The 25,727-nt window shown below is 45.7% G+C and overlaps 1 protein-coding gene across 1 annotated transcript in view; it reads left to right on the top strand.

Moving 5' to 3' along the window:
- LOC144720554 (integrin alpha-8-like) overlaps positions 1 to 25,727 on the top strand; it is a 127,337-nt gene that overhangs the window by 36,429 nt on the left and 65,181 nt on the right. The window contains exons 7-13 of the mRNA XM_078597350.1: positions 9,731 to 9,853; positions 10,720 to 10,764; positions 11,014 to 11,057; positions 12,278 to 12,334; positions 14,832 to 14,884; positions 21,317 to 21,522; positions 22,741 to 22,932. Coding sequence (XP_078453476.1) covers positions 9,731 to 9,853; positions 10,720 to 10,764; positions 11,014 to 11,057; positions 12,278 to 12,334; positions 14,832 to 14,884; positions 21,317 to 21,522; positions 22,741 to 22,932 — 720 coding nt within the window. The remainder of the gene's footprint in view (positions 1 to 9,730; positions 9,854 to 10,719; positions 10,765 to 11,013; positions 11,058 to 12,277; positions 12,335 to 14,831; positions 14,885 to 21,316; positions 21,523 to 22,740; positions 22,933 to 25,727) is intronic.

Genomic DNA, 25,727 nt, shown 5'->3' with positions numbered 1-25,727 from the left:
TAAACAACATGACAAGACGGGTGGAGACAAGTGACTCCTTAATGAAATGATGTGTACGTTTGAATATTATAAATTGTCGTTATTTAATCATAAATTCATTGGAAGCAGATGCTGTGGGTGCATATATTACTGCTTTCCAAAGCAGAGTGTGTAATTGCCAGTGAGTGGTGTGTGTAATGTTATTATAGTTCGTACAAAGCTTTGCCTTCTGTAACAAGCGCTCTTGGCCCCTCATTGTATTCAAATAGTTCATTGTCGTAAGCCAAGCGTTAATCGTTAATAATTATTTACGAACAAAAAGTTGTCCTTTGGCAGTCTGAAAGTGAAAGACCACGTTCACGTGGCCAAGTAAAATTAGCACATGATGTGCAGTAGTTATTTGTAAGTAGCAGGAAGGGCGGTGTTCTGGATATTGCTTGTTTGGCGTGTGAGTAGATGGTGGTGGGTTACTGTTGGGGCTTCCGTTGGCCCAGAATGTTTATCTTTTGATGTTGCCTTCGGGCATTCCACCTGTTGACACTGCATGCCATGGCCGTGACGGATGTGCTGCCTGCTCTTATCTGGGATATTCTGAGGGAGGAGGTCTCCCAGTTAAGCCGCGATGTGCAGACGTCTATGTGCTCATCTCTGTGTTTCTGTGCGTGACTGTACAGTGTCCGTCTCATTGACTGTCTCGTCTTCTTCGCGTCTGTTTGGCTTCTTAGTAATAGTGTGAATTGCATGATTTTGGGAAAGAAACCCTAAATGGTCAACTAAATCCGAAGATTCGCACATAAGTGACCAGAATCAAAATAGTTCTTTGTCCTGGAAAAATCTGATGAGCTATGAAGCTTTTTCACAGATGTCCAGCATTTTTATATATTTAACATTTAATATATATGTCTAGCATTGAACATCTAATGTAATATCTGAAGGTGCAAGTACATTCATGTCCATTGTTTTGTAAGGAATATATGTATAACTGATGATAATTTAAGGACCGTTATTCCAAAAAATTTAGTCTTTAAATTGTGTCCATTGTGCTGTGATGTTGCAGCAGAAAATTATCCTACACTTATAAATAATGGCACGTCATCGTTAACATCGACGTGACAAAAGCAGGTAAATGTTGGTAATTCTCATTCGCTTTTATCAGGGACTAGCGGGAAGTACCCGGCGTTGCCCGGGCGAAAAAGACACACACACACACATCGACTTACACAGACTTTGACCCACATATAGCAATACATCGACTTACACACACACACATGTACTCGCACACACAGACCTCGACTTTAGACACACACATGGAGTTACACACACACATCGACGCACACACACACATGGACCTACACACACACACACACAAAGAAATGGACTGACACACATATGGACTTAGACACACACATCGACACACACACAAACAGACTCATACACACATGGACCAACACACACATGGACTCACACACACATCGACTGACACACACACATCGACTGACACACACACAAAAAATCGACTTGCACTGACTCACATGAAGCCATGCACACAGATCGACTTGCACACACACATTGACGCAGACACGCACATCGACTTACACGCACACATGGACTTCGACACACATTGTTATTTAAAAATGTACTAACTTAATTTTTAAATATTAGTTGTCTACACACACACACCACGCACACACATTGACTAACATACACACATCGACTGACACACACACATCGACCTGCACAAACACATATCGACTTATACACACACACGGTCGTACACAAACATAAATTGACCTACACACACACATCGACTCACACATCGACCCACACAAACACATCGACTTTCACACAGACATATGGACTTACACACACAACAACAACAACCGCCATTCGCCACTAAGTGGCGGTGACATCACCACGATGCTTGTGCCAGGCCATGTGCACCTTGAGGCCACGTGAAGTGTCGAACGCCCGCTGGCAGGAGGTCACGGGGCAGACCCAGGTGCCACGGGTCGACTGACCGAGATGACCGAGATGACTGGCTGATGCACCACCTGTGCCCCCTACTGTACCAACTTGCTGTGCTTTAGCCACCCGGCGCTCCGCTCGTTGTTGTGAGCGTCGCTCCTCCGCCCTCTGTTGTTGTTGGAGGGCGACTGCCTCCAACTGCCCAGTAGCGTCCTTCACGAGCCTCCTCCACTGAGGCCGATCTTGACACCGCTGGTACCAGTCATCGGCAAGTCCACTCAGCTCCACGTCCTCCTGTACCACATCACTCCATCTCTTCTCTAGCCCGTGCCGCGCCCGTTTAGCCCCCTCGATCCGGCCGAACAAAAGCTGTTTAGGCATGCGGTGGCTGGGCATGCGGGCTACATGACCCAGCCAACGCAGCCTTGCCTGTCGGAGGAGCTCACTGATGGGACTTTGCCCAGATCTTTCAAGGACTTGTGAGCTCCTCACACAATCCAGCCTGGTTAAACCCAGGATGGATCGTAGGCAGGCCAGCCTTAATGTTTCCAACCGGCGAAGATGCTCCACTAGGGGGGTCCACGTTTCACAAGCGTAGAGAAGGGAGGGAATGACCATGGCCGAGAAGACCTGAAGCTTCGTGTGGAGCGACAGACCAGGTAGCTTCCACACAGCGTTACGCAACCGATGAAAAAATATTGCCGCTCGACTGATTCGGAGTGAGACCTCTGCTGATAAACTGGAGCCGGTCATAAGCACACTGCCCAGGTATGGGAAACTCTCCACTCTCTCCACAACTGCCCCATCACCAATTGGGAGTTGTGGGGGTGGAGTGTCCGATGGTACAAAATACCCAGGCAGGTGCTTAGTTTTGGTGGCACGCTCCAGTCTCAGCAGCAGCGTCTCCAACTCCTCTTCCGAATGAGCAGCTATTACCAAATCATCGGCATACATAACGTGGTTGACCAATAGGGAGCCATCCCTTGATCGCACCCGGGCGTCGATCAGCCTCCCATTATATCTGTACCAAATGGAAATTCCCCCGGTACAGCTATTGAAGGCTTCACGAACTACGCAGTCGAAATAGATGTTAAATAATGTGGGAGCCAGAGGACATCCCTGTCGCACCCCAAGGTGTAGAGGGAAAGGCTCCGACTCCCGGCCACGTAGTTTTACCCGGGCCCGCTCACCATCATGAAGGTCCTTAATGATCGTGAGCAGAGGGTCAGGGACTCCGAAAGCACGAAGAACAACCCAGAGCCCAGTCCTACTGATGGTATCATAGGCCTTGACCAGGTCAATAAAGCAGAGATGTAGGTCTTTTTGGAATTCACTACACCTCTGCTGTAGCAGACGGACAGAAAATATGGCATCTGTGTAGGACCGCCCTTTCCTGAAACCGCATTGGGGCTCCGCAAGCCTCTCCTCAGCATGCCTAGCAAGGCGATGTTGAATAATCCTTGCCAGGACCTTACCCGGAACACTGAGGAGTGAGATGCCCCTGTAGTTGTTACAATCGGTATGGTCCCCCTTCTTAAAGAGGGGGACCACCAGGGCATCCTTCCAGTCCTGCGGAACCCGTACAGTGGTCCAGACTGTTGTTATGATGTCATATAGGGCAGTCTGTGCACAAACGCCACCCTCCCTCAGCATTTCGCTTGGGAGATCATCTCTGCCCGGTGCCTTCCCTGGTCTCAGACTCCGGATCGCCCTCAGTACTTCAACAGCTGGCACCTCAGCCAGCCACTCACAGGGGGTGACCTCTTCCAATATTTGAGGCACCGCAGCCTCAGCAGGGTTATCCCCACTTTGTGCCATGATGTTTTCCTGGCTGAGAGTTTTCCCTCCCCCAGGACCTCACAGAAATGCTCAGCAAATCTGCAAACCTGTTCCTGGGGGTCGGAGATTGGATCACCGTTTTTTCCTCTAATGATGGTAATAGGTGTGGCGCTGCAGGTTACTTTTTGATGGAGTTAAATAGTGATTTGTGATCGCGGGCCACTGAGGCAGACTCCATCACCTCAGCAACCCGCGACCACCACCCATCCTTACAGCGCCTTACGGCTCTCCGAACCTCCGAGCGAAGGCTGCGGTAAACCTCCTCATTCTCTGACGTGGGATGCTGTAGGCGATGAGAGTGGGCCTGTCGCTTTTTCTCAATTAACCTGAACACCTCCTCTGTCAGCCAGGGTTTCTGGGGAGGTCTGGACCGCGTACCCAAAGCAGCCATTGCAGCTGCATGAGTCACAGTCTTAAACCTCGCCCATTTACCCTCGACATCAGGTGGAGTGGGGGACGATGCCAACCCCAGCTGCAAGCGATGATGAAATTCTCGCTTGCAACTTTCATCAGCTAACTGAGACCAGGCCACTTTTGGTTGGAATGGGATCCTGGGTGTACACCCACCACCGGAGTGGAAGAATGGCAGGCGCATCTTACAGATGACTAGTCGATGGTCAGAGGGCAGATCAGCTCCACGGTAGGTCCTGGTGTCAAGGACATGGGCTCGCATCCGCTGGTCCGTCACTATGTAGTCCAGCAGATGTTCTTGCTTGGACCCGGCATGTATCCATGATGTTGTGTGGATGCGCCGATGCCGGAAGAGCGTGTTGGTAATTACAAGCCCATGGGCTGCACAAAAATCTAGCAGCCTCCTACCGTTATTATTGAGCTGAATCTGGCCCATGCTTTCCAATCACACACACACACACAGCGACACACACACACCGACTTACACACACACACATGGAGTTGCACACAAAGATAAAGACCTCCCATATAGCCTTAACAGACTGTAGGGGCAAGTGCTGTTAGCGAGCACCTATAAAGGCCGGAACGGTACACGGGGGGTGGCCAGCACCACGCCCGACCGCCTTTGTCTCTCCAGTGGCAATGTTTACACACTGCACCAGGTACTCATTTGAGGCTGAATCGACCTAGGGGAGGCTCAGGACCGGTTCAGATAATCGTCACTGGGTGTTGGCCGTGAGCGGGAATCGAACCCGGGCCACCGGGTTCATAGCACAGCGCGCTAACCGCTACACTACCGGAGTTGCACACACACACATATCGACTAAGACACACACACATCGACTAAAACACACACATGGACTTGCACACACACATGGACCCACGCAAACACATGGACCCAAGCAAACACATCGACCTACACACACACAAATGGACTTACACACACACGATCTAACACACATACACACATCGACTGACACACACAGACTCGCACACACACATCAACTCGCACGCACATAGAGCCACACACACACACACATCGACTTACACACAGATATATTGACTCACGCACACACACATGGACTTACACACACACCAACTTATACACACACATCGACTCGCACACGGACATCGACTTACAAACACACGTACATCGACTTGCACACATCGACGCAGACACGGACATCGACACACACGCACACATGGACTTAGACACACACGGTATTATTTGAAAATTTACTAACTTAATTTTAAAATATTAGTTGTCTACTACACACACACATATCGACTTACAAACACATACATCGACTTACAAACACACACATCGACTCACACACACATCGACTCACACACACACACACACATCGACTCACACACACACACACATGGACCTACACACACACAAAGAAATGGACTTGCATACTCACATGGAGCCACGCACACACACATCGACTCTCACATACACATCGACTTACACATCGACGCAGACACGCACATTTACTCACACGCACATATGGACTTAGACACTCACAATATTATTTTAAAATGTACCAACTTAATTTTTAAATATTAGTTGTCTACACACAAATATTACTATTTTAATATTTCCAAACGTATTTTTAAAATATAAGTTATCTATCTACGTGAGTTTAGCGAAAGAAGCAAGAAAATAGTACTTGCTTAACATTGCCGTGGTGAGGCCGAGTCCTGCGCAGAGCCCCCGGCCTCGCCTAGATTGCCCAGGCGGCTGAGGTGGCACTTTGGCAGGCTGGGGCTGGGCTGCTACCTCCCTCCACCCACGATCTCCCTGCCCGCTCTGCAGTAATATGTACCTCTATAGTAGTAGCATCTACTGACTCTATAGTAGTAACTGCACGCATTGGGGTGGGGGGGGGAGAAGAGGACATAAAACTGTGAAGAATTTACCTCAGTGTTTTGGGTATTTTAAATGCATTTTTAACGCGAATGAGAATCCCCCTCCACCGATGACGTGTGTGCGTTGCTAGGGGGCAAACCCCGGTCAGCGTTTCGCACAAGTAAATACTTAAATAATAATAGCACTTTTTTATTTAACTACTTTAAAGTTCACGGTTGGGAAAATGGAATAACGCTGGCTCACCACGGGGCTTACGGTAGGCCTCGGCAAGGTAAGGTACAAGTTAAAAGGTGAAAACAACGAGCCTATTTTTACCCTACCTTTTACCTTACCACAATACAATCACTCTACCCTACCTTTTACCCTTTAGCAGGTAAGGTGAAAGTTAAAAGGTAAAAAGCAACGAGCCTACCTTTTACCCTACCTTTTACCCTTACCCCATACAAATTACCCAATTACAGGGTAATTACTAGGGAACTACACATGAACAAGGTTTATAATGGTAAATGCTATAGGTAGAGTGCTTTATTCATATAGAATACTCTCGATGATTCCAATTTTACACGCTTGTTGTTGTTGTCATTGTTGTCGTTGTTGTCGTTGTTGTCGTCGTTGTTGTTGTCGTTGTTGTATCCTCAAATCTTGTAACTACATTTTTACCCACTTCCTAATGTGGTATCGACTGCAAACTTGGTATACTTATGTCATACTGATGACAACACTATATTCTATCATAAAATCCTTTTTTATATGTTATGTTTCGGCTTGGGTCTAATTGTCCACAGTCAACTCACGTTGGCTGTAAATCACCACGGCCCCTTAAGTTATGGCGAGCTTCGGGGCCACTTCCTGGAGTCGTGGAGTTCTGTCATTACTCGCACATTTCATAAAAGCGTGTTTTTAAGAAAGTTTGTTTTAATATTACTTATTAAATGGAGGCCACGGACTGCGCCACGGAGCTTTTAGCGGTAAACTAGGTACTGTATATACCGGGTAATACTTCGCGCTACCTTTACCCTACCGGGTAATTCTTCCGAGCTACCTTTACCCTACACTTTACCTTACCCCTTGGCATGTCGACATCTTTACCCTTTACCCTTTTACCCGGTAAAAAGGGTAAATTACCTTACCTTGCCGAGGCCTAGCTTACGGTGTGGTACCTGGCTACTTTTTTAAACGTTAACCCCACGGTTTGCGAGCCAATTCCTTCGCAAGTGTGCGTCCACAGACAGACGGACGGACACAAACAAAAAATTACGTTTATAGGTAAGATTGCTGCTGAATATTAAAGAAGTTGAGCATGTACTTGTACAGATTGCAACTCAACTGCTTTTTAAGCAAAAACATCTAAATCTATAAATATGAACACCGACAATTTATGCCTGGCGATTTTGTGGGTGCGCAAATGCTCAAAGGTTATTCAATGCACAGACATGTGGCAGAAATCGATATTCGCTTGCTTTGCATTGTTGTGCTCGCAGCACAGAATAGTTGTTCAGGTCATAGGGAGGGCAGGCGAAGTACAGCCTCCCATCGCTGTCTCAGCCGCTGCTCACAATCCCCCCCCCCAGCCTCCAGATTTACCAGAAGAATGTCTAGCTCATTGCTGTTAACCTGAGATGGGTTAGGCTGCACTACCTGTGTACACAAACACGTTAAATATTTAATGTGCTAAGATGTTAATTGTATTAAGGTTTTGGCCTACGTTCATGTATGCCAGGTTAATGTATTATGCACGTAATGTTAACGCCATGGTATCACGTGTGTATACTGGATGCTAATCAAATAACCAGTTCACATCAATGAAATGCACACTGGAATTGCTCCAGTTGCTTGATAAGTTCTGATGAGAATGCATAAATCATCCTGCTTTAGTAAAGTGGAGAGTAAATACTCTGTTTAAAATCGTGTGGTGTTTGCTATGGAGAGAAAATGTTAAAAGTGCACAAAGTGTGCTCTGCTGCAATGTGGAAAGCAAATACTGGGCATGTAGAAGTGCTTCAAATCTTCAACTAAAATAAATATTAACATTTTGACTTGAAACTTTTGTGACTGCAGGAATTCATATTCTATGGTTCTTTCGGTAAAGTCACGTAGATAGAAAGAAAAAATAATAATAAAATAATAAAAATGAAAATAAAGTTAATAAAAATAATAAAATATGACAACGTTTCGAATCGCAACACAAGCGGTCGTCATCAGGAACAGGGAGGTTAGTCTCTTGAGGGCAAGCTGTTTATAAAGGTTTAGAGATGGGCGGGGCAACTCATGTTAATGTAGAAGAGGGCCCCGGCAGTAGGTCTACACCAATCAAAGAGCTGTTTATAAAGGTTTAGAGATGGGCGGGGCAGCTAATGTTAATGTAGGAGAGGGCCCCAATACCGGCAGTGATTGCTGAGTTTTAAACCGTCGTCTCGGTTGAAATTGTGTCTGTATATATGGATAGGTTCGTGAACGAATCTTTGTTGATAGCCAGTTGGCTTGCAAAGTACCATCGTCTTAGAGAAATCAATTTCATGTGAGCCAGCCGCATTAAAGTAATGATCAGCCACGGCAGAAGTATTGGTCCTGCCGTGTTTCAGATCTGCCTTATGTTCACGAACACGGTCTGAGACATGCCGTTTGGTTTCCCCAATGTAATTGCTGCCGCAGATACAGCTTTGTTTGTAGACACCGGCATATTGCCATATTGCCGGCGTCTACAGATGGGATCAGGTCACGAATTTTATGCACGGTGTTAAATCGAACCTGGAGCTTGTGTTTGGTCAAGATTTTGGAAATATTTTTGGTTTCCCTGCTATGAAAGGTAATTTGATGGTTTTGATTGGATCATCAGATGGCTCCTTCCTCACAGTTGGGGTGATGGCTTTGCGGATTGTGTAGTCAGAATATCAATTCGCCTTGAGAGCCTGGTGTATGTATTTGAGTTCACTGGTCAGGTGTTCATGGTTAGATATACATTGAGCTCTATGGTGTAGCGTTTTGATGAGGGAATTTTGGGATGGATGGTGGTGGGAATCAGGTTTTAGCTAGCGTCAGTATGGGTTACTTTCCTATATTCCTAAATATTCACGTATCAGAACGTACGTGTGAATATCAACAATTTACAATGTGTGCAAATTTAATGCACATAATGTGATAATGTTACATCTAGGCTAATGGAGTGAACACGGCTGTAGGAATCACATTGAACTTGGATCGCCATGTGCATAGCAAAGTGTGCTAATCACTGTACCATCACTCAACCAGCTGTAAACCCAGAAGTATATGTACGTATTATATTGGACTTATTTCGCACCATATGAAGCCAACCGCACGAATCGGATATGTACATTTGTATCCACACAGTATGTTGATTGTGTTTGTGTGTGTATTGCATTGTGGATACAGTGTATTTGTGATTTTAGGTGCGTTAATGTGCCCTAGTTCAACTCTGCCTAAAATATGTGCCTGCTTCATTATTGTCCTACCTTGTCAGTACCTGAGAGGGCTGCTTCGTATGTAAGATTGACCCTATCGACCCATCGTGTACCCTATGCTGGCCTTAATACCGTCCCCCGTACAGCGCTTGCCCAAAAGAGTATAAGTTTGTGCAAGGGATCTTTATCCCCGCTTGTTTTATTGCACTGATGTGTGTAATGTTGCACATGTGTTCCCCAGGCCAGGTCATGGCTGCCTCCTCCAAGGTTGTGTTTCGCCAGAAATCCAGGTTCCTGCTGTCCCGAGTGGAGGGCCAGAAGGAGACAGCTGAGACTCCGGCCAACAATGATGACACGTACATGGGTACGTGTGTGTGCTTGGGTGTATGTAGTGCACCTTGCCTGCCTGGGACAGGCATTGTGGTGACGTTACCGTCTCTTAGTGGCGATTAGCGGGTATTGGTAGTGTAGCTGTTGGCACGATGCGCTGCCAAACCAGCTAACAGAGTTCGATTCCCACTCACGGCCTACACGTGAAAATTATCTTAATCAGTCCTGGGCCTCCCCTAGGTCGACTTGGCCTCAAATGAGTACATGGTGCGGTGTGTAAACTTTGCCACTAGGGAGACAAAGGCGGCCCAATGTGGTTGCTGGCCATCAATCCCCTCTTGCGCCATGCCGGTCTTCATACTTGCTCGCTAACAGCACTTTCCTCAACAGTCTGTTAAGGCTATCGGGGTGGGTCTGGGAATTTTCGTCTTTTTCTTTGCACTAAAGCTGCCTTCACTGTCTTGGTGACTCTTGAGTGATGGGATGGCAGGCTGCTCGTGTGTGTGATCTATGGGCCTGCCAAGCCTAGGACGTGTGGCTGCAGCTTTACACTTGGTCATGAAAGTTTTGCTTGAGCATTTATTTTATGTCCACATAAACTGCGAGATATTTAAATCTATATTTACGCGATCTAACCCAAAAACCTCTATTATTTACAACATGTTGTTAAGTCCCTTCTCATGAACCTGGTTGGAAAAGAATGTGGTTCACAAAATCGTAATTTTCACTGAATGGGAAAGCGTTTAATATTTGGCTATCAAGTCCTCACGAGAAACACAAATCGACTGAAATGTTGACTAAGCTTTCTTTGCTTATTAAAATTATTCATTTTGCTAGGTATGTGTTTTATTAATGTGCAGTGCGTGTGGACTACATATGTGATATTTGCTGTGCTTGCAGGTTATTCTGTGGCTGTTGGAGAATTCACGGGAGACTCTGTGCAAGGCAAGTTGTGTTATTTAATTTTAACAATGCAGATGTTTTTGGTGGGTAACATTACACAAGTCCTGTCGATGCACATACCTTATTTGTGACTCGAACTCTTGAATGAAAAAAAATGCACCTAGTTTCGATTTGGCAAAAAAAACTTGCATTTTAAATTTAAGATTTGTATATATTTTTGTATTATTATAATTGGGAAATTTACTTTTTTTCAAACTCTTAACGAGTGGTCCATCTCTGTGTTTGATTTAGAGTTTGTCACCGGTGTGCCAAAAGGATCCAGTACGTTTGGATACGTGAGTACATTTTTGTTAGTTTTGAAATAAATCAACATTGTGATTTTTCTGATGGAAAAAGGCCTGCGCGCTCTCATGAATAGAATAACTCACTTCTGCTTTGTACGCACAATTAACGCAAGTGAGAAAATATGCGTTGCTTTCGGTCGAAAATCCAGGTACTGTGCAATGTCTAAACGTCCATTTCTGCTGATGCTTTTTCATTCTGGTCGTAAGTCAGCCAGGCAAATTGAATGCAGCATTATAACTAAGAATAGCAATAGCAAAGGCAGTTATAGCAGCTGTTGTTTCATTTCCACATTGATTGCTTTCCTAAGCACAATAAAAGTGGGGATATAAATTCAGTAGTTAAAGCAGAATGAAAAAGCTTGCAAAAACAGCCACATCTATTATACAAATTCTGTATCATAAGATTGTGACTAAGTAATTACCTCAAGTTTATAGCTTACTGAGATGTGTATGACTAATGCATGCATTTTACACCATGCTGTGGAGAGCATTGCTGATCTTGTGGATTATGAAAAGTTATCATTAATTATTTCATCAATTAATGACCCATTTATAATTTGCAACTCAGAAAATGCTAACACATGACAGTATAACACACTGCACGGTTTAGAATGAATAGGATTCATATTATGATTGTCAGACAATTTGTTTCAATAAAGTAAAATAATAACTGCTTGGCAGATTTTGTCATGCTAAAATATTTCGAATTTTATTTTGCATTGTGTGAAACTTAGCAAACGACTAACAGCCATTACTTTTGCATATTTCTTGTATTGTGAGCCTACACATTGTGCATTCTGTGTCTGTCGGTAATGTAGAGACAAATTAAGCTGTGTATGCACGGGTTTAACGACAACTACATCATGTGTTCTGCTAGTCTTAATCGGCAACTGCTATCAGCACTTTCCCCAATAGTCTCTTTAGCTAAACCAAGTGTCTTGTGTCTTTGCTGGGCTGGGCGTTTTTGTTTTTACTGCTTTATACTTTTATTTATATATGCCTTTTGACAAACCTAAGTATATACAGCTGCACAAGTGAAATGTGTAACCAAGTTCTTCCAATTAAAACAATGTGCATATAGCGGTCGTTTCAATAAATGTCATACTTCATAGCTCTGCTGCGTGAAGATCAAGCGAGTAGCCTTGAGTCCCCTGAGTGTCCGCGTGTGCTGTTCCATGTTAAGCCCTTGTTTGCTGCTCTGTTTCTCAAAGGTGCTCATCCTCAACACAACAGACATGAGCACCCTCATGAACGTCACAGGAGAGCAGGTTTGTCTCCAACTCAATACAGCACATTTTCCGTGCGTGCAGGGGATAGGTGGCTCCTCCCCATGTCTGGGTTCACATCGGTCCCACGTGAGTGGCCACTCATGCGATACCACCGGGGTGTAAAGTTAACCTGCTGCTATTTTGTTTCCTAGCCTGAACTCTAGAATGTATGAAGGGAGCCGGCAGTGAAATGAGGGTTAACAACTTAAATAAGTATACAAATACACCTCCTTTCCACGTGTGAAGAGACAAATAAATGTTAGGGTGGGGACGAGGGGGGCAGTCAAGGGCTCTGGAGCACTCATTACACCAACGTAACCCTGACACGAAGTCAAGTTTTACTTTGGTGTCGACAGAATTCACGGAATAAAAGGCATGTGGTGTTCACTTAACGTCGCACATTCACCACTAAATGTACTATTCGCAGTTGGTCATGGATATATCTGCACCACCAAATAATGTTGCTATTGTTTATTCCAAATGTTGCCCTCGTCTATGGAGACAAGTATAGGATATTGTCAGGGCAGAGTTTTTCTTCTTCTTATCAATAACATGAATATATTGGCACTTTATACTTCATACAGTAAATGTGTGTCTTAACGGTTTTTATATTTGTAACACATTGTCACAATTTAAGTGTTTTAACTTGTAACACGTTTGGAAAAAAAGAATTATTATTATTTTTGGCATTATGCGCTGCTCTGACATGATCTTGGACACTGAAGCATACACACATGGCTGCGTTGGGTTGTGCTGTCGGAGAGGTTTGTCCATTGGTAGCGCTGGGCGTCTCTTGACCTTCCGCCAGGTGCAGGGGTAATGCCTCTAGCACCGTGATGACTAAGTGCACTTAATTTATGAGGCAACGTCTTGCTGATGACACTGTAAACTCGGCTGTTCCAAGGTTGCCTTTTTTTTTACATCTGCTTAGAAATGCAATTTGGCTGCCTTTTGACAGCTGTCGTATGCATAATGTTTGCATGTCCATTATATTTAAAATTTTTAATGATTGCCATTTTATGATATTGTATATACATTAAATAAGTCACTATTTTTGCATTACTATAGTGAAAATCATCTGATCAGCCCTTATAGGGGATTCTGTTAGTGGATTGTATTGTCCTACATGGATGCTGTTAGTGGATTGTATTGTCCTACATATTTGCATCTTTTCCTTCCCTTAGCTACTTGGATAAGCGCAGCTAAACGGTTAATAGAATACGTGTGTCGCCACTGTCAGGTTACTCTTATCCATGCTTTTGGGTGGATAATAGAGTGAAAGTTGGAACTCTATTGAGAGCTTTCTGGGTCCATTAAGGTTGGGTCAAATCTGCACGTAAACACAGATAATCTAATGTGTGACCCGACTTCTGGGTTACTCCTGTTATCCATGTGTAATGCAGCACTCGGAGACACTGTCTTGTTCAAGTATGTCTATATTTATTGTCTATTCCGGTCCGCCCAACGCGATGGCATGTTAACGGGTAGACGCGAGTTGACTGTACAGTGGGTAACTTTATGTAGCTGCAACATGACGTTCACCTATATAGCTGGCTGACTATATAGGAGCCAATGGAGTAGCAGCTACGGCGACGATATATAATCTCCCCATGGTCTTCCAAGACGATAAGGCGACCCGCTCCCAGACAGTGAGGATGATCCACTCCAAGATGACCACAGCGACGACGGTCCAACTTCGAATCCCCACAGCAGCCCCGAGCCCTGCTCCACGCTGCCTTTTATCTCCCTCTCCGGCTCATCCACGCCCCTTTTCCCGAACTCTCTCTCTCTCCTCATTTGACGCTGCCTGTCCCTGTCGCTTCAATTACTATTTACGACCACTAGGCCCCGTACTGTCCTTACACATGTAAAAATGTGGATAACCGACAAAATTAACATGTGGATAATAGAAAGGTGAATGCACATGAATTTAAATGTTTATGTGAGTGCTTGTGCACATGCATCCACCCATACTGCCCGAGTGCTGTCTTCTTTCCTTTCTATGAAGCCTTTTTCACCCTTTATGGTGTCTTAGTTGCAGTAGAAGCTGGATATAAGAACGCTGCGTATAAGCACACTTCTAATCCAAGTTACACATCCTTACATCACACTGATTGGGTTAAGTGTGATAAAATCGCATTTTATAAAGATGCACGCTAAGGTATGTGCTTACATGCAACTTCTACTGTATACCTAACCTGTGTCAATGAGGTCTAATGACGTCATCACTACTTATCGGCAAATGTTGAATGTTGTCGTTCTGTGTGCAGAGCTTGTGTACCCATTCATAAGTGTGTTTGAACCTTTGTGTGCAGCAGAATGTGGTGTGTGCATGCATGCTACCTGGTGCAGTGTGTAATCATCGCCACTAGGGAGACAAAGGCAGCCAGGCGTGCTGCTGGCCACCCACGCCCTCATGTGTCGTGCTGCCCATCGGGCTATACGGGCGATCTTTGTCTTTGCTCATGTGTGATGTATGCGCGTCTGTGTCCTGCAGCTGGCTTCCTACTTCGGCTACACGGTGGCAGTCACGGATGTGAATAATGATGGGTGAGTCTCCTCAGTGGGGGCCGGCTCGCCTCCAGAGGAGGACACACAAGTCACGGGGAAGGAGGATGTGCATCATGTGAAGGAAGTCATTTTAGCACAATGCACAAATAGCTTCTGAAAAAGAGCTATGTAGCTCAGTCGGCCTTACCTGGTAAAATAAAAAAAAATGTTGGTTTAAGTGGTGGGGAGGTATGTGATGGTGGGGAGGCAAGTGATTGAGAGCCTGGTGAATGGGGAGACGTGTATGTACATGTCTTGCCTACAAGATCTCTAAGTTCGTTACGCCTCATCTGTTCGACGAGTAGTTAGTTGGTCTATGCTTTTATTTTGTGTTCATGTGCACATGGATTGCAATTGTTTTTGATTACAGCTGCTGGTTTCTCATTAGAACTTGGTGCAGAAGTCCAGCGTGACCACATAAAACGTGCTTTGTCATTCATATATATGTTTGTCTTCATTAGCATTTCAGTGATCCTAAAAGTTTATTGGCCAAAAAATAAGGAATAAATAGTGTCACATGGATCAAATTTTCTTCAGTATGGTCTCCTCGAGTCTGAATCAACAAAGCTTTCACTGTATGGGCATTCAGTCACATGCCACTAATTATTTCTAACTGGTGCAATTACATTGCTCAGGCAGTTGGTATATGCGAATGCTGCATTGCATATGGAAGCCATCCCTCCCAGTGAATTTACCATTTTAAGGCCCCTGAATCGAAAGTAAATCTACAATTGCAGGGGATTGAAATGTCAACATCTCGGCATTTAAGGATTCCATGCTCTTTGCCAGCAATTTAACTGATTTATTTGGTTTGTGAAATATGTAAGCCTTAAGAGGAACCCTCTGACAACTGTGGTCTGATTATGTGGGTGTGTCTGTAAGCAGACTTTTTAATGTTCGGGGAAAATGTCATTCTGTTTGCGCTAAAGCAACGGTTGCAAAATTTTTACCCTTTTCCAGGGAAGGAAATACCAGGGCACCACTATCTATGCACAATTGTGCTTCTGAGAAAATGAACATGACTGTGTCGTCATGTGAATGGTTAAAGAGGTTTGTTGCAGTTTTAAACATTTTTAATTTAGGTCCATATTTTTCTTTTTGGATCCTTGCAAATAAAAATTATGCCTTTTGCAACACTGGTTATTTAAAGATAATTTCTGTAAATATGTTGTATTATTCCGGACTTTTTTTTCATGCCCATGACTCAAGAAAGGATTAATCGGGAGGCAATGAGAAACGAAAATACGTCATTATTTGTCGGCATTGATTGTAAACATTATCACAATCTGACATTTGATCTTATTTTCAGATCTTCTTTACTATCCTCAATTAGTTATTTTCCCTAAATGAATGCAAATACCAGGTACCTGAGATTAAACCAATTTAGCAAATATTGTTCTCAAATATTTTTGACAGGAAATATTATCATCGGTTGTTAGTTGAGGGTACCTTAACAGCCCCCTTTAAATTTTTCGATTTAAAGCTTTCGTGACTGCAGGGATTCATATTCTTGGTTCTTTCGGTAAAGTCACGTAGAAGGGAAATAATGCAATAATAAAAATAAACATAATAATATGAAATTCTCACGACGTTTCGGCCACAACGCAAGCAGCCGTCCTCAGGTGAAGAACAGGGCTGTCGGAAAGACAGCGTCCGAATGAACACCACCAAGATTGGTAGCATATATTTAAGCTGAGTTGATATGTAAATTCCTTTGTCAAGGCGCTCTCCTCCTCTAACGCAGCTTAAATATACGCTGCCAAGCTTGGTGGTGTTCATTCGGACGCTGTCTTTCCGACAGCCCTCTTCTTCACCTGAGGACGGCTGCTTGCATTGTGGCCGAAACGTCGTGAGAATTTTATATTATTACGAGCGCCGCTCCGCCCGTTATAGTGGCGGACGGCGACAACAAAACCCCAATTGCACCCTCACGACCAGGTACAGGCTTCCGATATCGCAAGGGGATAAGCATCTGTGAGCCAGGTGGAATATCAACAGATACCTCGGACAGCGCCTGCACCTGAGCGACCGGAGCAGGTCGCCCCCAGGGCGACGGTAGAAATGTAATTTTTCGCCCACCCGGTAATTCAATGCAGTTTTGATTAATTCGAATTAGAATGGGCATCTTGGCCAGGAAGTCAGTTCCCAACAAGCAAGGAACCGCGAGGGACCTCGAAATTAACACAATTCCCGATGCCGACACTCCCCCGATAGATATTTTAGCGTCCACCTGGCCCACAATGCCCATGCTACCCCCGTTAGCAGCGACGCAGGAATCGTAAACCGGACGCACGGCCGCAGGTGGGATGTCCAACAGATGGAAAATTACATCCGATATAATGGTCGCGGACGCCCCGGAATCCACTAAAATACGCACGTCCACCCCTTGTATAGAACCAGGTAAAGTGGACGAACCAGTAGCGGCCGCGACGACCCGCCGTGCCAATTTACGCCACTGCGTTACCGAGCGACGTGGCCCAATCGATGGCCTCCCCCCGTTATTAACAACACCCGGATCGCACGACAACGGTGATGAGTGAGGTGTCAAGCCTTGCCGGGTGTCTGGTGCGCACCGACTTGCCTGTCCTGGAGGATCCTTCCGTGGCACGTCCGCTGTCGAGGCCTCCTGCTGGGGCGGACCCGGGACACGGGCCCAGCAGTCCCTGGCGTAATGGCCTTTACGGCCGCAGCGGAAGCAGTCGATGTGGTTGCGCCACGCCGCAGGCACCCCGTTCCGACGCTCCCGTGGTGGCGGCGCAGATCGCGGCCCCGGCCTACTGCGGGCCGACCACTGAGCAGAGGCGGCCGTCAGCTCCTGCGGGCCCCCCCCCCTCAGGAACGTACACCGCCTTCTTGGGATCCCAACCCGCGGCACCTCCCTCGACGATGGGCCCCCACATCCACGCCGTGACTTGCTTCCAAAGGCGCAGGTTGAACTGGGCATCAAGACATTTAGCGGCCGCCCGGGATGTGAGCTTTTCGTGGCCACACACCGGCATAGGAATCCCCAAATCCCGGGACAGCTCGAGCATCTTACCCAAGATGAGAGGTTCGAGCAGGTCAGGCTCCGTCTCCGGGTATGCAGCCATGGCCAACTCCAATACCGCACCCCTGTATGCCACCGGCGACTCCTCGGGTGCTCGCTGACGTTGAACAAACCGGCGATGAGCGTCATCCGGTGGCTCATATGCATCTGCCATCTCGTCGAAAACTCCTCTCAATGTTTTCTTCTTCTCGGCCTTTATAGAACGGAAGAATCTCACCGACTCGTCATCGAGAAGAGTCGGTTAAACCTCCAATGCCTCAGCGTCCGTCCACCTTGCTGAGCATACCGCCGCCAAAAATCTGCAGGCGTAAGCACTCCAATCGCCCCCGATGGAGAATTCTTTAACGGTCATGAGATGACGACTGCGACTCCTTGTTGCACCGTCCTCAGCCGATGACTCACCAGGCGGCATATTCAAAATGGCGTCACATCGCAACGTGTTCAAGATGGCGGCCCCTCGCCGCGGAGAGCACAAGATGGCGGCTTACCGCTGTTCTTCTCTTGCCACGCCCAAGATGGCGTCTTCTTGCCACGTGGCCGATGGCGCCGACATCGGAGGCAAGGCAGCGGACCTGCGGACCTCCATCGGCTCTCCCCAATGCCGTCCTCGGCGTGACGAGCTCGCACAATTGCGCGAGCACGATTTTCAGCGTCTCCAGCTGCGCCGCCATCTGCCTCCATCGCCAATCCGCGTCCTCTGGTGCAGACGGGTCCACCGACGCGGCGACATCTTGGACTCCCGGACCCGTACTCGTTCCCGCACGGATCTCCTCTTCCATCGCAGGCAAGTCCACCGCTTGAGGAAGGTCGTCGTCGTCGGATGAAGATGCAGATGATGGCGCAGGAATCGTCTTTTTTCTGAGCTGTTTTGACATGCCGTTTCACTTCTGACACCAGTGTAATAAAGGACTCGATCACTGGGTCTGTCTTCGTTGTCCTTTATTTGGGTTCTTACACTTCTCCCACACGGCCCTCGCTCAGAGCCCCTCCGCTTGGCAACTCCACAGCTGCCTTCGCTCCCGTAGCCTCCCCGCTCCTGCAGCTCCGCTGCAGATCCCCTGTGCAGTCCTCCGGCTGCCCTCACTGCAGCTCCACCGCTGCTCCTCGTTCCTCCGTGCTCGGTCATCGCTGGCCCTCGGTGCCGAGTCTTACTCCGCGTGTGTGGCGATCTCGCCACTCCTCAACCTCCGCCCTGCGTGGCCTCACTGTAACTCCATCTCCCACACTCTCCCGTCTCTTCCGGTATCACTCCCTTAAGACCTCACCCCTCTCTCCCACGTGACCTAACTCCTCCCACTTATTCTACCACACAAACTCAAAAATTGTTTGATCAAATATCGAAAACAGAACTACAAAATACTCTTGAGGGTTAGTGAAGCTTTCCTGAGTTAAGAAATAATTATTTATTATTTTTATTTGCCTCACCGTACACAATGATTCAATATTGGTGTGATAATGTTATAAGGAAGAACATGATGATAGTGAATTGTTTTCTTGTTTGGCAGAAGGGAGAATTAATTCCCCATTGGTATGATCACCCTTATTACTGATATACAGTAAGTGGCTACCCACCCACACAGAAACTATTTGCTCAGTTCATTGCAACTGGAATGAGTACTGCAGACCAAGGTGTAAAATTTAAGTGCCATCCGTTATTCTGAATACATGGCCTTGATACCTGGGCATTTGGAATGGAAAATGTTTGGAACCCGAACTTGGCTTGTGTTGGCTTGGCCTCTAGGCATTGGGCATTTCGAGTTAGGTCGGCTGCTTGCCCTGACTGGTTCCATTACCACAGAAAACCTTAGCATTTCAAAGCTTCGGTGGATTGGTTTGTAGGTAAGGCATTCCAAGCAATTGCAAATTGCTGTTGCATAAGGTCAATGGAAATCCACAAAGGAGCACAGTTTGCTGGAATGTTTTTAAGGTTGGGTGTGGCGTATTCTGTATTTCTTTTAGTGAGTGAAATTTAATTTGGGCAAACGTGCACTTTTTGGCAATGCTCCCATATATATATGGTCAAAGTGAGAGCTTATTGTACGATATCTGCCAATTAAAGTGAGACTGGCAGTTGTAATGTGTAGCCATTAGTCGGTCGTGTAATAACATACATCTAAAGTTATTTAACCTCAGGCCAATATCCATCAACCTTACCTAAATCCCACTTTATTTGTGTGAGGTATATAATATTAAATAGTTTTTATTAAATGTACCCACGAATGTATGGTATGCATTGTACCATGAAAGGCCGAACGCCGTGTGAATATGGATGGCTTGGGTAGCTGACTCGCTGTGAGATGCATTCCCTCAGTTTTCCTGCACCAAAGTTCACCCAAATTCTCAAAATAAAAAAGGCCCCATGGATTCTGAGGTCTCCTTGATTCCAAAAATGCCTCTACTTCTGCTCGCTCAAGTGGCACCTATATTATTCCATTGCTAAATATTTTCATCTTTTATGGGGCACTTGTTTTCTTGAATATAGAAAATCAGCATCGATATGTGAGCAGTTAAGTATATACATATCTGCAATAGGTGATTAAAATCTGTCATAATTTTAAATGATCGCATGAAGCATCGATCATCAGTTTTTGTAGCTTCGTGTATTCGTTGTAATATGGAATATTGAACAAAGTTTACTCTGCACATCACCACCGTTGCACCCTAACTATGGAATGCCAGTTGGCTTCACTATGAATACCCACTTGGTCGATCTAACAACAAGAATGTCTCATACTCTGATGGTGCATTGTCTTTGAGTTGTGCGCCTTTTGGCGTCATCTGATCCAACCCATGTGAGACTAGGCTCTAAGGAAAGCTGTCTCGGCTGTGGACCAATCAACTTCAAGGACAGTGCATATATTATCAGAGTTATGTTTTTTGTTTGCATTATGGCTGCAGGTATTGTGGTGTATGCAAACATGACTCCTTGTAAAAAAAAGTGTCAGTTTTGTTGCCAGATAGAAGGGTAAAAAAAACAATTATCAAGAAGAATGTTGTTCATGGTACTTTGTGTGTGAAAAGTGGTGTAGTGCTTGGTGTGGGGCACGGTAGTGTAGTGGTTAGCACACTGCACTATGAACCTGGTGGCCTGAATTCAAACCCTGCCCACAGCCAACATTGGTCACGAATATCTAAACTGGTCCTGTGCCTCCTCTGGGTCTACTCAGCCTTTATATGGGTATCTGGTGGGGTGTATAAACATCAGCACCATGGAGACAAAGGCAGCCGGGCACGGTTCTGGCCACCCACATATTTGTGCCGGCCTTAACAGGTGCTCGCTAACAGAACCCACAAACTCGTGTATAGCCGAGGTAATTAACATCTTGACACCGTGGCGTATGCCGTGTGCCGTGCACGTGTTCCCCCCCCCCCCCCCCCCCACACAGGCTGGACGACCTGCTCGTGGGTGCCCCACTCTACATGGAGCGCGGCTCCCAGGGTCGCCTGGAGGAGCTGGGTCGCGTTTATCTTTACCTGCAGCAGGCCCCGCTCAGCCTGGGCGCCGCACAGACGCTGTCGGGGCGAGACGTTTATGGCCGCTACGGCAGCGCCATAACGCCGGTTGGAGACCTCGACCAGGATGGATATAATGGTGGGCGGATTCGGTGTTTACACTCGGCACCACGGTGGCGAGATGTTAGCTACATTGCCTAGTATACGGGCAGTCGTGGGTTCAATCCCAACCCTGACACCAGTATATTTGTGGTTTGCAGTCTCTCCCCATGGTTGAGTGGACTTTTCTCCCGGTTTCCTCTGGTTTTTCCCTCCACATTTACAATCAAGATGCGTTTCGAGTTTTTGGCTGCTAAACATTTCCACATGATGAGCCACTTTGTTGCGCTGTCATTTGTGCCCAGATTGCTTCTGTAAAAGAGCTATACAACTCCGTGGGCCTTAACTGGTAAAATAAAAATTGTTAAGTTGTAATAGTTTGGAGTGAAATGGAGTTCAGCGAGTTCATCTCTCCGTTGTGTTTTCGAGCCATACTACCCGCATATGGTTCAGCAAAGATGCCCGATGCTTTGCTGTACGTGCAGGGAGGTTCCTCAGCAACCGAATTGAAAAAGCTCCCACCTAGCATGTGGAGCGAAACATCTGACGTCATGCTACAGAATGCAAAAACATCGGCACTTTACAGCACAACCACGGAAACCTACTCTGAAGCGAGTTGCTTAGCCAGACAGAGTCTGTGGTTGGTTGCAGAAATCAACGTGAAATGTTCCGTTAGTTATCAATATAAATCGCTGCAAAAGGTAATAGTCAAAAGTTGCAGTGTCAACCTAATCACATTTATTAGGCAGTACTCTTTTCTGATGTTAGTTATACAAATGTTACATTCCTATGGCGGTAGCCAGTCTATTCTTTGGACTACCATAGCGTACTTGCCACAAAGTGATTCTCATTTTACGCACTTTGCACACAGCATGAGTATCTTAACCGCTTCCATTGGCCTCCTAATCGGTTGAGTCTGGCCACCGCACGTTCAAATCAAAAATAGATAAAAATGATGGCCAGGCGTGATTCTGGCCATAGGATTCCTAATGTGCCAGGCAATGCCTGTTTTAGATTAGTGCTTGCTAACAGGACTTACCTTGACAATCTGTCCAGGGTGTGTGTGTGTGCGTGTCTTTTTATAGTGGTGAGCGCACACTCTGTTCAAGACAACACTGGGGATTTCTGTCTTGTGGGTAACCCATAACACCTATGGTTTCAGAGTGCACATAGTCTTGTAGAAGCACTGTGGTGACCTCGCCTCCAATTGATGTGGAATAACAGCTCCTGTGTGCACGCGTGTCTGTGTTCATCACAGACGTTGCAGTGGGAATGCCGTTTGGAGGGGAGGATGGCACCGGTGTAGTGTTTGTTTATAACGGGCGAGATACGGGCCTGATGGCTATACCATCCCAGACGCTGCGTGGACGCTGGGCATCGCAGGGCCTCCCAGCCAGCTTCGGATTCGCACTCCGTGGGGGAACTGACCTCGACTCAAACGGCTACCCAGGTGACGTGCGGCTCTTCTCCTGCTGACAAGTCCCACGGTCTCTTGCAGGAGGAGGGCACTGTCGACATCCTCTTTCACCGACAAGCGACATGTAGCCCCTGAGCTTCACCTTCTCTCTCAAGCTCCACACTCCCCCCCCACCCCCCCACCGATCCCCTGCCACTACCATCAGCTAGTGCCTATATTAGCGTGCTCACGCCTCTGGCATGGGTGGTAGAATTTCTGTGTTTTTTTTTAACAAGAGTCTGGCACAAAGCACAAATTGTAACAGGGGGGGGGGGGGTGGTGGTGGTGGAGGGATTGAAACTGTGGACTAAAGCCCGAACTCACTGCTCTTGGTTTTTAGACGAGGGAAGAAAATTGGGCTCACTGCCCCCATCCAGGTATGTATAGGGGGGGGAGGGGAAGATAAGGGAAGAATAACAAAAGTAAGGGGATAGAAGGGGGTGGGGGGGAGAATATCTCTAAACCCGACTTTACATTCTCTCCCATGTCCAACTCTCTGACATCTACTGTTCACTATAGCCAAGCCCTCATTTTACATCCACCTGCATTTTATATCACCTCCACGTGGGGTCTCTTTTTCTCTTCACTTGATTATCCGTGATTTTAACATCCATGTTAATGATGTATCTAGTTTTATCTCCGATATTTTTTGTTGTTCACTCTGCGAATCCATGGAAGTCTTCCAACTAGGCTCATCTCCCATACCCCAGAACCATGTTCTTTGCCTTGTCATCTTCATAGTGAATTCCTTCGCTCTCAGAATCCGTTCACATACATGACTTTTATTGACCACAACTTTTAATTTTTTAGGTCAATTCCATTCACGTCCTATCGGACATGCGTCTTCTTCACTTCTGTGTTCTCGCAACATTTATCCATTCCTACTTCATGGAATTCCAAATATCCTTAGAGCACGACCACAACTTGATCTGAAATGTTCACGGTCCTATGGCGGGTGCCAGTATTCCGTAGGAAGACCACTGTTGTGTTTTTTTTTTCAAATTGACACAAGTTTTAATTCACCGTGTCCTCAGCGTGGTCGATAGTTACTTCCCATCTGGCTGTTTTAAGTGGTCGCAGCACTGCAGCGCCACTTTTTATTGGGGTTACAACCCCAGTCTGCCTTGACATTTTAATTTGATGTCCCATGTGCATGTTACTGCACTAACTCGCAGAAAAAAGTTGGTGAATCAAACATTTTATTTGGCTCCTGAATACATTTTACAGGCTTTTATGAGGGCCTGATCTTTGAGGCCACTGGTTATGATTTTTTTGTCGACATTTATGTACAGTATTAATTTTAGAACTTTCGTGACTGCAGGAATTATTATTTGGTTCTTTCGGTTAAGTCACGTCTAAAGATAAAATAATAAATTAAATTAAATAATAGAATACGACGTTTCGATTGCAACACAAGCAATTATCATCAGGTATAATGAAATAGCGACATAAAATCTAACCAGAAAACTATAGACAGACATATTAGCAGACAGATATCACCAAGGTACATAGCGGGGGCAACACAGGTAACAGAGAGGGGTGATCGTCTCTGTGGGGTGGCCTTAAATAGACAGGGGGGGGCGGAGGCAGAGAGAGGGAGGGGGGTTAGAGAAAAAATTAGCATATCAATGAGTGGTCAACAGACGTGGTGCTGCACGGCAAGTAAGCCTGAAAATCAGGAGGACACACTAAAATTAAATAACCTAGTAAAATATCGAAATGTAATGTAATACCACAGAGGGTCGGTCAACACACAATTAACGCATAGCCTGGTTGATTACGTATTTCAAAGATTGCTAAGTTAGAATTTAAGTGTGAACATTCTAAAGAGGACACAGGCAGAGAAAACAAGTCGCCAGAGAGAGAGAAGTGGTTCTACGGGGAAGTTTTAAGCTTACCTTTTTTTCTCTCTCTCTGGCGACTTGTTTTCTCTGCCTGTGTCCTCTTTAGAATGTTCACACTTAAATTCTAACTTAGCAATCTTTGAAATACGTAATCAACCAGGCTATGCGTTAATTGTGTGTTGACCGACCCTCTGTGTTGTATTACATTATATTTCGATATTTTACTAGGTTATTTAATTTTAGTGTGTCCTCCTGATTTTCAGGCTTACTTGCCGTGCAGCACCACGTCTGTTGACCACTCATTGATATGCTATTTTTTTCTCTAACCCCCCTCCCTCTCTCTGCCTCCGCCCCCCCCCCCTCTGTCTATTTAAGGCCACCCCACAGAGACGATCACCCCTCTCTGTTACCTGTGTTGCTCCCGCTATGTATCTTGGTGATATCTGTCTGCTAATATGTCTGTCTATAGTTTTCTGGTTAGATTTTGTCGCTATTTCATTATACCTGATGATGATTGCTTGTGTTGCAATCGAAACGTCGTATTCTATTATTTAATTTAATTTATTATTTTATCTTTAGACGTGACTTAACCGAAAGAACCAAATAATATGTACAGTATTCTTTACAAGATGAAGGTCTATCATTTTGGTTGATTACTTATATTTTTTATGCTGAATTGTACCTTTTTTTATCGATCTCGGTAAACTTAAAATGTTTATTATTTTTCTGCAAATGTAGACTTTGGTGCTGAGCATAGGATAAATGAAGCCTTTATGTTAAACAAGTGTTTACATGTTTGTTTTTTAACCTTTAGACCACATTTAAGGCATTTTAAGCCCCGTGGTCCCCTCCTGGGGCCCCTCTTATACTGTCAGCGTGGCCTGGTACCGCCCCGGCCACGCCCCCTTCTGAAACATACTAGAAGATTCTCAATGTGCCCCTTCG

This window comes from Lampetra planeri, chromosome 1 (genome assembly GCF_965212315.1).
Source record: "Lampetra planeri chromosome 1, kcLamPlan1.2.h2, whole genome shotgun sequence".
Lineage (NCBI taxonomy): Eukaryota > Metazoa > Chordata > Hyperoartia > Petromyzontiformes > Petromyzontidae > Lampetra > Lampetra planeri.
Note: the sequence above shows the minus strand (reverse complement) of the source record. Positions and strands in the feature narration are given on the sequence as shown.